An 18,170-nucleotide genomic window follows, 5' to 3' on the forward strand; every position below is an offset into this window, starting at 1 on the left:
TACTTTTTTTGCTTTCACTATATTTATATACATCAAAACAGCATGTTGTATGCCTTAGATATATACTTTTTTTTTTTTTTAAGAGCCCCCATGGCAAGAGAGCGAGAGAAGAAGAATGGTGCTATTTGGCAATGCATTATTGTGTTACAGTTAAAGTCTGGCAGGTTAAGTATTATAAAGATTAGCGTACTATATAAAAATATTGCCTCGACACAAAAATAAACAAAATTTTTATTACTTCAGCCTCTGAAATAATGAAGCACATTTGTGAGTATTCATATGTAAAATGCTGTCCAAAATAAATTTTTCACAGAAATAAGTAAAATATAGACGAAAGAATATAGAATGCTGTCATTTATGCAATATATTGTATTTCCAGAAGGATACAGAAGAAACCGGCAATGGTGATTGCCTTTAAGGATGGACAATGGATGGCCAGGAGAAATGTTGGATGAGAACTTGCTTCACACTGAATTGTCATAATTTTTTAGTTTTGTATAATGTGCATATACTGCCTATTTATAAAATATTAAACCTTTTTAAAGGGATACAAAACATAATACTCATGAATATATTTTAAAAGACTAAAAATTTATGCACCAGTGGAATTAATATTTTAAATGCTATGATACTGTTTATTAACATCTATCTATAGCAGAGCAAGAATACTGGCTGAAATAAATCAATAGATACGGCATGTGTATTATCTCACCTATTTTGCTGCTATTTCCGTCACTGTTTTTAACATGTAACTGATCTGGTGGTAGGATAAATGAAAGATTTTTAACTAGAGGGCACTCAGTGAGGTTTCTCTGCTCTATCCAATTTCATATACACAACAGTTTTATTTAAAAATCATAGTCTTTTATACTTTACAGACAATATTGACACAGCAAGCAGTCAATTGCACACATGGTTTCTTGGGAGGCTATAAGTACTTTTTCAAGAATCATAAGACTACATAAGAACACCATTGAACCATAATATTCTATTTTTCCTTTGTCTCTGAAGTGGTGGTAACTCTATTCAATTAATGTAATTAATCCCACTTGGAATGTGATGTTTAGTTATTATGAAATGCCTAAGTGCTGACTGAAATGAAAGACAATCCAGTTGAGGTGATACAAAGAAAATCAATGTGAAAAACAAACATTTCTAAACTTTGTTTATTTGTAGATTAAAATGTAATGCATTACAATTTTAACAATCACTTAAAAATGATGTATATTTGCATAAAACAGAAGCAAAACAGAAATAGATTAATTAAAATGCCATCTTGCTTCAAGTTTTCAAATTAGTACTTTAAGTACTTATATGCATTGCAAGTATATTGTATAAATATACTATGAATAATCTTGAAACCACAATAAATATCAAGTAGATTTTTAGGCACACGGCATGAGAAAAATGCAGAGTCTGCATAATTCTTGAGAGTGCTGAGTAACTCACTCTAGTTCATTTTCACACATATATTTTACACAAAATATACAGCCATCACTCACATGATTCTCAGTCACCTCTGAATCTCATCTTTCATCCCAGCATTAGTGCCTTCTTATGCTTTGATGCTATTGCTCTATACAGCTATTACATAAGAAAATATTTTGCAGTTTTCTTCAACTAATTGCCTAAGAAGGTATCAATGCTACCAAAATCAATACAGCCTATCTACATAATATATTCATGGAAATGTGCTGAGAGGCACCCACTTACAGAACTGCTCATTATGACACTGGAAGTTACCCTGAAGGCAAACTTATAAATTTTAAGGTATACCATTTTTAATTGCCAACACTACTAAACCCAGAAATTATTAGAAACTGAGGTAACACAATTTTTTTAAGAGATAGAAATACTTGAAAATACACCAAAAGTACTTAAAAAAAATCCTCGCATACATGTGCCTCAGCCATCCTAAGATTTGTCTGCAAACCTTTCTGTACAAATGTAAACCAAAGAATCCAAAAGAATGCTCAAGTTGAACTGACATACACTGTTAGGATTAAAGATCACAGCCATGGAACACCTGAGATCGCCCTCTGATAAGGGAAGCCTAATGCTTCTCTTAGTAGGGCCAATGTTCATTGGTAAAAATGAACCAAATAAAACCCACTGACTTTTCCCCCAGCTACAAATCAGATTCTGGCATATCTGGCATAATATCTGCCATCAAGTACCCTATTCCGTACCGTCCATTGGGAGCAGTATCCAGAGTTGGGGATCCACTCTGTTTTCGATAAATATTTTTACCAAAATTTGGAGATGGCATCTCGCTTGGTATTTTTCCGTGAATGAGGCTTGTATCATCGCCCTCTAAGTTTACAGGCTCTTTCAGGACCCTTCCTCTCTTATAGGTCACAGATGCTAAATTACCAGAACTATCATCTATAAGGTTGAAGCGACGAACAACGAAGACTACAGGGACCGGGAGTATTGCAAAGACAACCAGAGAGACACAGACGACCAGTCCCCAAGTTGGATAGCTCAGAAATTCTTCAGATGCCTGTTAAAGAAGAAAATAATAATTATTAGTAATCTATCTTTCTTTGCACATACATAAAATATTGTACTTGCTTCAGGTTTATGAGGAAAGAATCTGGGCTGGCTTGGTGACTTGTTTTGACCAATAGAAAGCGGTGGAAATGACGCTAAGCAAATTTCAAGACTAAGCCTTAAAGACCTTCCAATTTCTGCTTCTGTTTCTTACAATGTTGCCCTGAATCCATAATGCTTGGAAACGTTATAAATGAAAGACCACCTAAAAAGAGAGCCCAGCTCTCCTCCAAGTTGAATGCAACTGCTTGAGTTAGCCCAGGCAAGAAAAGAAGAACAACGGCTTAGCTCAGCCACGGAACTGTAAGAAATAATACATCAATGTTGCTTTTAGCCATTAAATTTCAGGGTAGTTTGTTACTAAGCAATAGATACCTCTTAAATGTGTCATATATCTTTCTCAAATCTGAAAACCAAACTTTTGAAGCACATCTGGCCCCAAGGGTTTTGGTGAGAGAACAGATTTGTTTATGCCTCAGTCTAGAATTATTAACCACAGGATAGTTAAAGGTCACAGGTATCTCTGAAAATAAGCACTTTGATTTTATGGCAGCTGAGATATACCTAATGATTACATTATTATTCAGCTTGAGAATAGAAATTGAAATAGTTATTGCTAATATAAATGTTATAACAGAACTTTACTTTAAAATTTACTAAATTGTGTACTTTGCTAATACATATTTTTCATCATTACATAAAATCTGGGATACAATTCTTATTGATTGATTGATTGATTGATTGATTGATAGAGCCTTGCTTTGTCACACAGGCTGGAGTGCAGTAGTAATCATAGCTCACTGTAACCTTCCACTCCTGAGCTCAAGCTATCCTTCAGCCTCAGCCTACCGAGTAACTAGGACTATAGGCGAGTGCTACCATGCCCAGCTAATTTTTTTTCATTTTTTGTAGAGACAGGGATTCTCTATGTTGCACAGGCTGCTCTCAAGCTGCCAGCCTCAAGTGATCCTTTTGCCTTGGCCTCCCAAAGTGTTGGAATTATAGGTATGAGCCACTGCACCTGGCCTGGGATACAACTTAATAAATTCATGTATTAAAACATTTCTGGTTTTGATTAATATGTTTTCTAGAGTCAAAGGCCCAATAATTATTGGTTCGTCAATGTTAAGATGGATATATCTGCTTTAATAAGGACAAGGTCAGTGTTTCATATGTGTTAAAAACATCCACAATGTATTTTAAAAATCATATATGCCTGGGGCAGGGCACAAACGTAAATCTCATATCCTTGCATAAAAGCTATGCCATTCATTAACAGCAAAAAAATGCTGTGACAGAGACAAAATGCTCTAAAAAAGCTTTTTATGTACCTTTAAAAAATGTAATTCCCTTATTTTGTATTTACCTTATCTTCAATCCATGCATTATAGCCAGGAGGACTTAATCCCATATTCACAACACTAGCTATTAGCAATGATAATAGCATTAGAGGAGAAATGTATTTCCACATATAGTAGTAATATCTGCTGGGAGCAAAGCCCAGCATATCTTTTAGGTCTTCCATAAACCTGAATAAAAAGAAAGTATTTAATTATTCCTTAATTTAATATTGCTAAACCTTAAAAATGTGCATTATATTAATGGTCTGACAAAGATTTAGCCATGGATACCCTATGACATTTTATATTGTATCAAAGTTCCTCTTGGAAGATGACTATAAAGTAAAATGAAAACAGTTAAGTACTATAATTTTTATTTAGGGAAAACTCTCTTAAGCCAATTATTGAATTCTTCTACTGATAACTTTCTATTCTATAAACAAAATATTTTCAGTGCATTAAAAATTTATTCTCTTTTTTAGTAATACAAGTAATAATTACTAAAAGAAATTATTTAGAAATTATTTATTTTAGTAATTATTACTTAATTATTATTAAGAAATATTAAGTAATTATACATTAAGGAATTATTACTATGCTATTAATACTATGCTATTAAGGAATTATTACTTTTAGTAATAATTACTTTTTAGTAAATAATAATTTTACTATTGCTTTTACTAATTTTTCTATTACTTTTAGTAAAAATTAGTAAAAGTAATAATTCCTTAATATCACAGCATTAAAAGCATAATAATTCCTTAATATCATCAAATATACCTAATCAATGTTGTATTTTCTGAACTCTTCTTTTTACATTCTGAATTTTTAAAAAGGTCTACATATAGTAACTAATTGTTATGAATTGTCATATCTCTTGAGTCCATTCTTTCTTTCTTTTTTTTTTGAGACAGAGTCTCACCTGTTGCCCAGGCTGGAGTACAGTGGCACAATCTCGACTCACTGCAACCTCGTCTCCCAGGTTCAAGCGATTCTCCTGCCTCAGCCTCCCAAGTAGCTGGGATTACAGGCGACCACCACCATGCCCGGCTAATTTTTGTATTTTTAGTAGAGATGGTGTTTCACCATGTTGGTCAGGCTGGTCTCGAACTCCTGACCTCAAGTGATCTGCCCACCTTGGCCTCCCAAAGTGTTGGGATTACAGGTGTGAGCCACCGTGCCCGACCCAGTCTTAATCTCTATGTTTCTCCTCCCTTTTTCATTTCTTCCAAGTTGCTCCAGAATCTTAAAGGACATCTTCAATGTAAGAATTCTATACCTGCCCTTTAGAAAAAATACGAACTTTGAAGAGCAAGAGACCTCATTTCAGATCACAGTTCTGTGTTCTTTTGATGTATATCTTAATCTCTCTAAGTTTCATTTTTGGTGTTTTCCAAAAAGATAATATAATACCCACCTTTGAGGGTTATTACTAGAACCATAAACAATGGATGCTTAGCATACTACCTCACATATAGTACAAAATCGACAGATACATCTATTAGTAGTAGTATTTTTTCTTCTGTTGTTATAAATAGTGTTATTCAGGAACACTAGCATTAAAAAGAGAGATTCTTTAGCAAGTTTATCATGAATAATTAACCGTCTAAATGGAAATCTAAACTACAAATGTATTTACAGATCAATCCAATAACAACATCAAATTCCATCATGGTACAGGTTATGAGTTTTGAGTAGCCTAGTAAAGCTTAGAGAAAACTGGCCTTGAAATGAAGGTCAAGGTTACAGTACTGGCTCTACAGCTAACATATTGTATCCTCCTGTAAAAGAAGGGGCAGTTTCCCATCTGTAAGATATGGTTCATGTTAGTTAACACGGACTATTTTTTTTATTACAGACTTTATTTTTTAAGAGCAATTTTAGGTTCACAGCAAAATTGAACTGAAAGTGGAGAGATTTCCCATATAGCTCCTACCAATATACACGCATAACCTCCTCCATTATCAGTATCTCCCACGAGAGTGGAATATTGGTTACAACTGATGAACCTACATAAGTTAACACATCATTATTATCTAGAGCCCACAGTTTACATTAGAATTCACTGTTTGTGTCGTAAATTCTCTGGGTTTGGACAATGTATAATGACATGTGTCCACCATTACAGTGTCATACAGAGTAGTCCCACTGCCCTAAACATTCTGTGCTCTGCCTATACTTCCCTGGATCTGGCCCAACCCCTGTCAATTGCTGATGTTTTTACTGTCTCCATAGTTTTACCTTTTCCGTATTATAATATAGGGGAATCTTACAATATGTAACCTTTTCATATGTGACTTGTTTCACTAAGTAATATGCATTAAAATTCCCTCTGTGTCTTTTCATGGATTGAATAATATTTCACTGCCTGTATGTATCACAGTTTATTTATCTATTTACCTACTAAAGCATATCTTGGTTGCCTCCAAGTTTGGGCAATTATGAATACAGTTGCTATAAACACCCACGTGCAGAATTTTAAGTGGGCATAAGTTTTCAACTCCTTTGGGTAAATACCAAGTAGCATGATTGCTGAATTATATGGTACGAGCTATTACTACTATTATTATACAGTACATGATTATTAAATGTAAGTTCTCCTAACCTTCCTGGCCTGGAGCTTTTGGCAACCATAAAGCTTTGTTACAAAGCTTTGTTACAAAGCTCATTCAATACCAACAATATTCTTTATGTTGCTTAAAAGGACTCTGGTCTTCACTTAAGCTGCATGCATTGCTACTTTACCTAGGGCTGTAATGAGCTTGGCGATCTTATTATCTCTCAGTTCATATATGTGATTAGAGACAGTGACTATAAAAAGTATTGGACAAATCCTCCAAAGGTCTTTTTCCCTTGAGATTACTCTGATGCTTCACATCAGTTAAAATACATATACTTTTCGTATCAGTGTACCTGATTGATGTGAAAAGTATATGTATTTGATATGAATTTATGAATAGTGAATTTATTCATTGTTTATGCACATAGTGAAATTAAGTAATGACTCCTTATAAATATAACGTTTATGTGCAGCAAATGACATACACGTCTCACCTGGGAAAATATCATTTCCCAATATTGTCCTGCTATATAAGTCATTATGACACATGCACTCCTCTTATAAATCAGTTTAGCAAAATAATTAGGAGATAAGCTTTAGAGTTAAACAGAAATGGACATGAGTCCCAGGTCTGTCGCTGTCCAGGTGGGTGACAGGCAAGTCACAGGGTATCTCTCTAAGCTTGATTTTCCTTATCTGTGAAATGTAGATAACAACTACATCTGTGGAATGTAGATTAACAACTCAAAAGAACCTAAGGTTCTTGGAACACTGCCAATACTTACTAGATCCTGAAAGTTACTTTTTGATAACCAGGACTAAATCAAAGCTCTAAAATTCTACACACTATTACATCCTATATAATTCTATTTGCCCAATAGGTAAATGTACTTTACCAAAACTGTTGAATCAATAAGAGCCTGCAAAAAATTTGATTTTTTTAAAGAATTGTTTCTTCTATTCATTTCTTTCCTCTTCTTAATGAAATGAATGTTGATAATTGATGTTTTCAAAAGAGAGATAAAAGTGAATACATAAAAGCAAATATACTTACTTATCTATGCCATAAACAAAGCATACAGCAATATTCTCCAAAATGACTACAATTAGCAGAGGCAGTGTAGCAGAATAATCATCAAACATTGTAACAAAGTAATTTCCAGAGCGTTGCACAAATATCAGGCCAATACAAAATGCCAGAAGACAACAGATAACTAGACAAAAGAAACAAATGAAAAAATGAGACTCTATGCAGAGCCAAGTCCTTCAAACTTTATTATAAATTATTATATTCAAACTTTTAAAACTTTTATAACATGTCCATCATATAAACAGGCAATACCTTTCCTGATACATGGAATGTATTCCTACTAGGAATTAGGTTACCTGGGTATAGTCCCAACATTCATACAAATTTATTCTAAGACAGTAATTCATCTCCCTGAATTCATTTACCAAGGTAAATTTACCAAGGTAAATAGGGCTGTAATGAGCTTGGTGATCTTATTACCTCTCAGTCCATATATGTGATTAGAGACAGTGACTATAAAAAATATTGGACAAATCCTCCAAAGGTCTTTTTCCCTTGAGATTACTCTGATGCTTCACATCAGTTAAAATACATATACTTTTCATATCAGTGTACTTGATTGATGTGAAAAGTATATGTATTTGATATGAATTTATGAATAGTGAATTTATTCATTGTTTATGCATATAGTGAATTTAAGTAATGACTCCTTATAAATATAACGTTTGTATGCAGCAAGTTATTCATTTACCAAGTACAATAATAAGTGAGACAAAATTTACAGAAAATTTTGAAAGTATAAATTTCCATACTCTATTCCTATAATTAATAGCAAAGTGACTTCTTCAGGCAGCAAATATTCATAGGTCATTTCTTCCTTTTATAATGTTCTGTAGTGTTGAAATATAGATGAAATTTTTGAATTAATAATGAGACTAATATGGCTTATAATATTATGAAATATACATATTATATCATTGATTGAAATATGGTTACTTTTCAAGCATAACTGAAAAAGTCTGACCACACCAAAAACCTCAACAATAATCCACATTTATATCTTTATCTTGCCTGAACAGATTAGTTTGGAAACAAATTATAATGGAGTTATGCAATCTGATCATCCAAATAACATCTAAGAAAAATAATCTAAAAAGAGTTTCCCCAGTAATAGCTAAGAAACAGATGCATAAATTTCTGACCAGCTACTACTTAGAGAAGATTTGAAATTCATATAATATTCCCATGTTTTTGTTAGACTCTTTGTTTTTTTGTGCTCATTAGCAGAGAAGCCTCCAAAGGTAAAAGATGACTGCATTCCATTCCTCAACCACATTTCGGCAGAGGTGAGTAAACTTGAAAGAAGTAGAGTAGTAATGGCAGCTAAGGAATAAAGACATCCATGGATTCAATCATATGAATGTTCCCTAACAATTTCAGCAAGTATGTGTTACATGAAGAAATTACCTCCATCTCTTAAGTACTATACTGGTGCTGTGAGTTACATCTTACAGAAATGAATATCATATGTAAACATCTAATGTAGAATAAGAAAAGTAACATTTACTTGGATTCTACTGCATATTAAATTTAAATGCTTATCACAGTATAAAATAATATTGCATTATCTCACTTAATTTTTATAACATCCCAATTGAACAATGTATTGCTTTCTTTACAGATTAGAGAAATGGTCCCGAAGAACGTTAAGTAATATGCTTAAAGTCTAAGCTGGAAGTAGCAGAGTCTGGATTTGCACTCAAATCTGTCTTTCTCAACAGCCTGTGTCACTTTCACTATCTCCTAATTACACCACAGTATGAGGCAAATATAAAAAAAGCACATTATAAGTGGTACAGACAGTAAGAGTTTTGCTGGAGATGTGAGGGAAAAGATAATGAGTAATTCATTTGCCTAAATCTTACTGCATAAAAGAGAAGAAAACACACCTACCAAAGAAAATGAGGTAATATTTCATTGAGGTCAAATATGACTACTATTTGAAGTATCAGTATGATCCCAAAACACAAGAAGTGGGAAAGAGGGTACATTCCCTTTTGCTCTTTCCAAATAAGTCTTCTAGAAGGAGTTAGAAAATACTACTTTATGTGATTTTCCCTTTACATTGTTACTTTTTCCTTAACCTGTAAGCCCTTTACTACAGGAGAGGACAGTTTGGATATGGTGAGCAAGGATAAGAATACAAAAATGACTTTAGCTTGCATTTCAGGCAGGATATGGATTTTCATATTAAGAAGTAGAAATCACTTTCTTGAATAATATAAAGCAGTTCCTCATTTCTGTTCAGCTGAATTGTGGATATGTAGCTATCAACATTAACAAACTGCTGAAATTAAATTGTTTTATACACACACATACATGCACATGCACAAACACATACAGACATACTTATCAGAGCAGCAAGTGATAAAGGTATATATTTGAGAGTTATTTACACATAAATTCTTAGTTAATTTTTATGGCTAAGAAATAGCCTTTGGGAGATGCACACCATTGTCCAGCATTCAAGGTTATCCATAAAATTTTTATCCAATCTTATTTTACATCACTTACTAGTACTATTTCTGTACTGTACTCTCGTATGGTTAGCTTTCTTACTGTTGCCTTTATCTCCATTTATGTATGTTTACTAAAGTTATCCTCTGACCCTTGAGAAGACCCTTCCTCTTTCCAATTCAACTTCCATCTCTTTCTCTGACAGCTCCATCATATATTTAGATGACTTAGAATCTTTTGAATTCTTACATGTAAAATCCATTATGCTCTCTATCAGTATTTTACATGCTATAAGTCTTATCTATGCAATCTGATTTTAATTTTAGTGTTATTATTTTTGGAGATTTTTAAATATATATTTGTATCTCTCTTATAATTTTTTATATCTTTTATATCCCTTAAATGAGAGTGTGATGCATTAAACTGGTACTTTAAGAATCACTTGTAAATTGGACCTATTAACTACCATTCATATTGATAAATTATTTTCTTCTCTACTTGGAGACATTAACTACTAATAAATCACTGTTGCTGCTGTGTATGAGAACTGGATTTAGGTTTATCATTTTCAGCTATGTACTTTTTGGATAGGAATATTGCATCTGAACTGCTCTAATTATGATTATTTGACTTGAATACAAAATTATACACAAACACTCCATGACTTTATTCTAGTGTCAGTAATTCTTGATAATGCATTACTATTAATGAATTATAACAATAAATATTTATTAATAAATGATAAAATGTAATTTATATTAAAACATTCCTATTTTATAATATATATACAATAAAAATTTATATAATTAAAATGTATACAATGTATACAATCATAAATAAATAGTAATAATAGAAATTAATAAAACTCAAAATATAAGACTTTCCAGTTTTCATCTCTAAACTTTCACCAATAATAAAATGGCCTGGCTTTGTTCAATGAAAAGTCAAATACAAAAATACTCACCAGTAAGAATTTCTTTCCTCACTTTGAAAGTGTCCACAATAGGCGTGACAATCCCTTCAATGGTTCCAAACATACTGCCAAGGCCTAGATTGACCAGCATGAGGAAAAACATCACTGACCAGAAGGGAGATGCAGGGAAATGTGTCATCGCTTCTGTAAAGGCAATAAAAGCTAAGCCAGTCCCCTGAACAGCCTGCAAAATACACAAAATAGCAACATTAGTACAGAATAATAATTAAACATTGGCTCTATATCTCAGTTACAATGAGGAGAAAAGAACTCTGAATAATGTCCAGGGCTGCTGGAAATAGACATGCTCACATCAGCTCTTAACCTGATGAATCATGTTGTCATTCTCAGAACCCGGATTTAATGAGATCAAGCAGATCCAAATAATGAAATTTTGTGTATAATTACTAAGCAGAGTACACGACTGTGTTGTATATACTATTTCACAAGACTCCTAGAATGAAAAATTATATTAAAGAATACATAATATGTTTGGTTTTTTTTTAAAGCTTATGAATATGAATAGTGACATATTATCATAGACATATAAATACATATATATATGTATATATATATATAAACTATTTCTGGCTCATATACATAAAGATTTTAAAAATTTGGTTTTACCTTACCTCAAAGTGGCTCAATCAATTGTTATAAAATATATATATATACTATGAATAATAAACTTGTTTTAAGAGAAAACTGCAAATGCAAAATAAAAGGATGTGAACAGAATAAGTAGATCATAAAAAGCCAATTTTTAATTTAAAAAATCTGTATCTTTACATTTTTTACTTCTGATATTCCTACCTCCCTGATTAAAAAAAAAAAAAAAAGTTGGGCTGGTTTTCATAATTCAGGAGACACAATGAATTTCCAGACAAAACTAATAACAAAATGAATTAAAAGACAGATACTCCAATTGGGCAGAAAGAAATTGACTTACTTGCCAATATTAATGTTAGCTTATTTTTACAAATATCACAAATATTGAGTTGTAAAATAACAACTTACTTCGTCTAACTGTACCTATAACCAAACTTCAAGTTGATTGTGTCGCCTCATAAAGATAGATGAGAATTAAAAAAACAAAACTTTGAATAGTATATTAGTAATTAATTAAATATTTCCTTGAGAAATTCAAGGTTTTTCTATTAATGATGGCTTTACGTTTTTAATGAATAATATCCACACATGATTCTTTACGTTAGTCTCAAGTACATTTAACTATCTTAAAGCAAATAGTGACTAATTTCCCATTATATTTCCCTTTTTGACATACAGGAGACAGTGGCAGCCAATACAAGCACATTTATTAACGCTGACCTTTTTCTTACTTAATACAACATAGCTAAGAAAAAGAACTTGATCAGTCGGGCACAGTGGCTCAGAACTGTAATCCCAGCACTTTGGGAGGCAAAGGCAGGCAGATCATGAGGTCAAGAATTTGAGACCAGCCTGGCCAACATGATGAACCCCCTTCTTCCATCTCTATTAAAATTACAAAAATTAGTTGGATGTGGTGGTATATGCATGTAATCCCAGCTACCCGGGAGGCTGACCAGGAGAACTGCTTGAACCTGGGAGGCAGAGGATACAGTGAGCCTAGATCGCACCACTGCACTCCAGCCTGGGCGACAGAGTGAGACTCCAGCTAAAAAAACAAAAACCAAACAAACAAACAAACAAACAAAAAAAACAAAACCTTGATCATGACTTGTGGAACGCAACAACTAAAATTTCTATTTTAAATATTATTCATGCATCAAAGCAATCATATGATGTATATGTAAATGAGAGCCATAATTCTAATTCTATATTGAATATTATAGCAAGAAAGATTTCAGACTGATCATCATTCTATGATGAAAATCACTTTATATTCATATTTTAAATTATTGTGGCTCAATCAATGAAATAACTTTTTAAAATAAAGCAAATCTTTACCATTTAAGAAAACATATTCTCTAAAATTAAGAATGTAAATTGTGAAAGCCTTACAATGCCCAGGAGCTTCTCTGGGCATTTTAAGAGCTTCCTCGGGCATTTGAAGACCCTTTCCCTGAAGGGAGTCTGCTGGATAATGCATATTTCAACTGAATGATAATTATTTTATTGCTCAAACATGGCTTACTAACTTTATTTAGCTCTTCTTCAATTTGGCAGGAATTGAGATGAAGAGCAGGAAACTCTTCTTCTTTCACTTTTTGAATGATGTCATAAACTAAATGATAATCTTCTGCAGTAACTGCTGAAAGGTTGATATGATGGGGAATAATATCCTGACTAATGTTTCCCATTTTCAAAAATTTCATGATCATCTCTGAATTTCTGAAAAATAAAACAACATACAAATGAGCACATAAGAGTTCTTTGGTGTATAGTTTGTAAACGACTATGCCATTATAAGCTAATGAATGAGCAATGTTCCCACACAAAGACATGATTAATGTTTGAGGTGATGACTATCCCAATTACCCAAATTTGACCATTATACATTGTATGTTTGTGTCCAACTATCACATGTATCTCATAAATATGTATAGCTATCATGTATCAGTAAAATTATAAATAACAAAATAAAAACTAAGAAAAAAGGCAAATGGAAATTAATATTCATACTGTATAATGCATTTCTCATTTATGACATTTGCTTTGAAGCCCAGAACTGCAAACACCACCAATGTTGCCAGGACAGAAGTGAAAAAATTGATGAAGGACACCAGGACAGCATCAAAGTGGCAGTTGTTGTCTCTCTTGTTGTAGCTTGAAAAGGCAATGACACCACCAAATCCCAGACCTAAGGCAAAGAATACTTGAGTAGCAGCTTCTCTCCAGACCTTGGGCTCCAGCATTATTTCAAGCTGTTTAAAAATAAACATAATAGAATAAGCTACAAAATAATATTTCAGAATAATTAATTTTTATAGAATTTACTGTTTCAATATATTACAATGATATTTATGCAGCCAAAGGTTATTTAAATCGGGAAATAATATATTCTTAAGCATAAATAAACATCTATTTTTAGGAAACAATTATGAGTAAGCTAGTTTATTAATCCTTTACATGGAGATTTTAAGTACATGGGGATTTTCCACTTACATGGTGGTTTTTAAATATTTTAAGGATATGAAAGGGAATATGAAATGAGAATATGAAGAAAAATTAGTTATCTTCAGTAATTTCCCATTATGTCTTTTTTCTTTCCATAGCAAAACAGGTCAATTACCAATAAAAGTTAAGAGTTGCTTCACTAACACTCCATGTTTTGTGTTTTCTGCTGTTAATCTAATGGTTGAAGCAGAAAACGATTATAAACTTGTTAGAGTTGAACTATTTGTACTTTGCATATTCACATATGTATTCTTCATTCATTTAAAAGTCTACTAAAAGATTTTTCTTTGAAAATAGAGTAAATTCATCTATATTGTCTATAAGATACTCTTTCAGATCTAAAGTTCTGACACTGAACAGATATTAAATATTGAACAGATATTTCATGCGGTTGTGCTTTATGTCTTAGATAATTATCACTGTATATAATCAAAACTTAAATGAAACAATTCAGATCAGCCATGTGTGGCACAGACCTCAATACATCAAAACAGTTCAGTTTGATTTCAGTAATAATAGTGTTTAAATTGGCATTTTATCTCTTTTTACCATTACAATCAAATTGCCTTTATTGAGAGCAATGTCAAACATGGCTAAGAACATGAGTTCTACAGAGAGTTTCAGATTCTGATTCTGCCATTTAGTAATTTTACAATAGTGCAACCAATGGCAAATGACGTGTCCTCTCTGAGTTTCAGCTTCTTCAACAGAAAGATCAGAATAATAAGAAGGGTACCACTTACCACAGTGCCTACCACACTCTAAAAATGCTCAGTAACCGATAACATAGACGAGCTATAGTGGCAAACACACTGAAAAGCATTTTATGTGTCTTAATTCTTTTAGTATTCACAACAACCCATGAAGTTGTTGCTACTTTTACCTGAGTCTTAGGAAGGTTATGTAACTTGCCTAAGGTTACACAGCAGCTCTGAGGTAGAGATGAAATAAGAACACAGGTAGATTCCAAAATCCATATTCTCTCAAACAATAGGATGTATTGTTTCAACTAATTTTGGTTATTAAAATCTATGAAATATGCTTATTAAACATAATCATGATTATCTTCATCATTTATGAGCAATTAACATATGCATATTGTTTACTGGCCATTGCTACATCATATTCTATTAAAATACACTCAATTGTCTATCTCTATTTTGCCCACTAGATGGCAGAAAAGACCTATTTACTAAAGACCTTGCCAGCATCCCTTCCAATCTCTGACCTAAACCTCCACTCACTGTTTCAGGAGTATTGGATGTGCTTACATACTTTCTCCCCTACACAAACAATGTAATTTTTTTAAAAAATTACAACTACTTCTCATATTGAGTATCACATCCTACAGAAATGTAATAGAGTCTTATCAACACTCAATGAAAAGTTAGCTGAAGGAAAATTAACATTTTAATAGTGATCCCCAGTCTAGGTAAAAAATGTTAATTCATGCTGCAGTTTTCAGTACTGGGACTATATATAATTATTATGTATAAGCATTTAAATTCTAAAATATCTAGTTAAATCAAATGTTTAGAATTTTGTCAGAAGCAATTGTCAGTTTAGAAAGAGAATATATTCTAGAAATTCACACAGAACTTTGGTTGTCTTGAACTCAGAAAACATTTTCTTCAATATTATACATATAAGTATTTTTGGTCATTAAGTATGGCCCATTTGTAGCAGATTTAAATTATAGTGTGGCTGAAACTCATAAATCTTAACTAGTTGTTCACAGAGAAGTTCCAAGAACTCTAAATGTTAAACAGGACATTTGAAGTAGCTGGGAAAACCAGACACCAGTGTCAGCATTTTTGCTACTACAGAATGAATACCAACTCAGAACCAGACGCACAAAGAACACAGCTTCTTTTACGCAGTATCAAGGCAGCTGCCAGGAGTGACAAAGAATTCCAGAGAAGCTAATCCCTTCTGCCCAAATCTCACAGCACAATGCTGCCTGCACATTCATCCTTCAGATAACTTTTAATTCCTAAACTAATTTTGAAATCATATCTTTAGACAGTTTCATCTTTATGTCTGCCTATGATAGCATTAGCAAACTAATAATGGGGATCACCTTCATTTCAGTGAATTTTTTATATATATACATATATACACACACACACACACACACATATATACTATCAAAAACTTATTTGTTTCCTGTTCAATCAATATAAGAAGTTATGATTAAGTCCACAGTTATGATTAACTAGGTTAAATGTGCCTAGTGTTGAGTTTGGCTCTACTAAGTTGCATGATGGATTATAAGTTCTGAGCCCTTGATGGCGTCTAATGAGAATTTTCCTAAAATATATATGCATCTATAGAAGTTACAGAATTTCACAAGCTGATCACTATATTCTTCCAGAAGATACAAAACTACAAAACCTCAAAAAAAGTCACTAAGAAAAGAAAACACTAATTTTCTCTGAGAGAGTATTTTAGGGTTCTTAATCTTATTTTAGGGTCCATGGATTCTAGATGATCGGTCAACCTCCGGATACACTAAGCAAATTAATATGTTCACTACTTTTTTTTGGTAAGAAAATCCTCGTCACTTTTTGAAATGGGTCCATAACACAAAAAGATTAAAAAGCACTAGAAGAAAGAGGAAAGAGTAAATGAAGACTGAAAAATTGCAGTTAAATCAGTATAAAAATTAGAAACAAATTTATTATAAAAGAGGAATTTTTGAAGTTGAAATAGTGGTAGCCTCACTCTAAAATCAAAATGGGATCTAGAAAATGGAGATAAATGTCTATAATTATACATAAAAAAATGCTGGTTTTTCTAGACTGGTTAAAAATTATATTTTAAAAGTTTAATGTACATATATTAGAACAATTATTCCTTAAACATAACTTAGAACATTTTACCAATAAACATAAAGCTTTCATGATCATAAGCCTTAAATAGAAATACGGTACATACCTTAGGGGTAAACATGTGGCGAATTCCGTCAATTGAACCATTTAAAAGGAATGCTCTGATGAGGAAGCATATAAGTACCACATATGGAAACAGAGAACTAAAATATACGATCTGCAAAGAAAGAAAAACAAAAATAAGTGAGATGCAATGACAATTATATTTTTATAGTTAAGATTTTATATGTTAGTTTCTGTGCTTTGACAGTCACTGTTTCATGACAGGGTTAATAAAACTATTAATAACTTCTAAAACCATTTTTAAAGAATGGTTTATGAGTTGTGATTTGGCCTTAAGATTCTATCTGAGATGTAATTTAAATTTGAAAGATTCTATCTCCTTTGAAAAAATCCATAAGCTATGGTGTGGCTTCAACAGTGTTGATTCCTTATAGTCCATAAAACAAGAAATATTTCAGACAGAAATGAACAGGCACTAACTACCTAATGAATTCCTACTTTTTTGTTGTTGTTCTAAGTAGCAAAATAAAGTCCTATGTCTTTTTCTTTTAACCAAATTTTCATTGTGATTCTGTAAAGCTTTCAATGCAGCATTGTTCCTATGCTGCATCTTCCAGAACCCAAACAATCAAACGTGTAAAGATTTTACTTTCCGCTTCAGCAATTTTCACCATTAAACAGTTCACCAGATATTTATAATAGAAAAGGAAGTGTGCTACTCAGACAGTCACTGCCTCCTTGACATCATCCTCTGGAGGCCTAGTAGGTCTCTAAAATGTTTCAGATCCAGAAGGAAACTTCTGAATTTCCCTCAAAGCTGTTCCCACCCATCTCTATTTCAGAAAATGGCCCCACCCTCCATCCCACAGGTAAAGCCAAACATCTAGAAGTGGTTCTGGACCATTCATAATATTCTCCTATCTGAATTGCTGGCTGCCCCTTGGTTTATGTCTTTCCCTGCTTAAAACACTCCAGGAATTTCTAATGCCATTGGAGTGAAGTGCTGATTCCACCCTCTGGCCTGCAAAGCCTTACGCCACAGTGCCTGCCTGCCTGCCCACCACTCTTCCCATGGAGCTCTGGCCACGCGGGCCCTTGCTATCCTGTGAGTCTACCAAGCTCAGCCAGCCTTAGGGTGCAGGGCTGCACCTTCCTTCAGAAGCACCTCTTCCTTATTTGCAGA

At 32.8% G+C, this 18,170-nt stretch overlaps 1 protein-coding gene across 3 annotated transcripts in view; it reads right to left on the reverse strand.

The window, feature by feature from the left end:
• Positions 1–18,170, reverse strand: part of SLC6A15 (solute carrier family 6 member 15) — a 70,029-nt gene that overhangs the window by 17,009 nt on the left and 34,850 nt on the right. Inside the window, exons 6-12 of one of the 3 annotated variants that reach the window (XM_050746642.1) lie at positions 17,031–17,141; positions 13,599–13,840; positions 13,115–13,307; positions 10,965–11,157; positions 7,508–7,667; positions 3,920–4,082; positions 2,374–2,503 (exon numbers count right to left, since the gene is read on the reverse strand). In XM_050746642.1, the coding sequence (XP_050602599.1) occupies positions 2,374–2,503; positions 3,920–4,082; positions 7,508–7,667; positions 10,965–11,157; positions 13,115–13,307; positions 13,599–13,840; positions 17,031–17,141 (1,192 nt within the window). Of the gene's footprint in view, positions 1–1,156; positions 2,504–3,919; positions 4,083–7,507; positions 7,668–10,964; positions 11,158–13,114; positions 13,308–13,598; positions 13,841–17,030; positions 17,142–18,170 lie in introns of those variants that run through there. The other 2 variants (XM_050746641.1, XM_050746640.1) reach the window with 2 other exon arrangements.

The sequence above is a fragment of the Macaca thibetana genome, chromosome 11, assembly GCF_024542745.1.
Source record: "Macaca thibetana thibetana isolate TM-01 chromosome 11, ASM2454274v1, whole genome shotgun sequence".
Classification (NCBI taxonomy): domain Eukaryota; kingdom Metazoa; phylum Chordata; class Mammalia; order Primates; family Cercopithecidae; genus Macaca; species Macaca thibetana.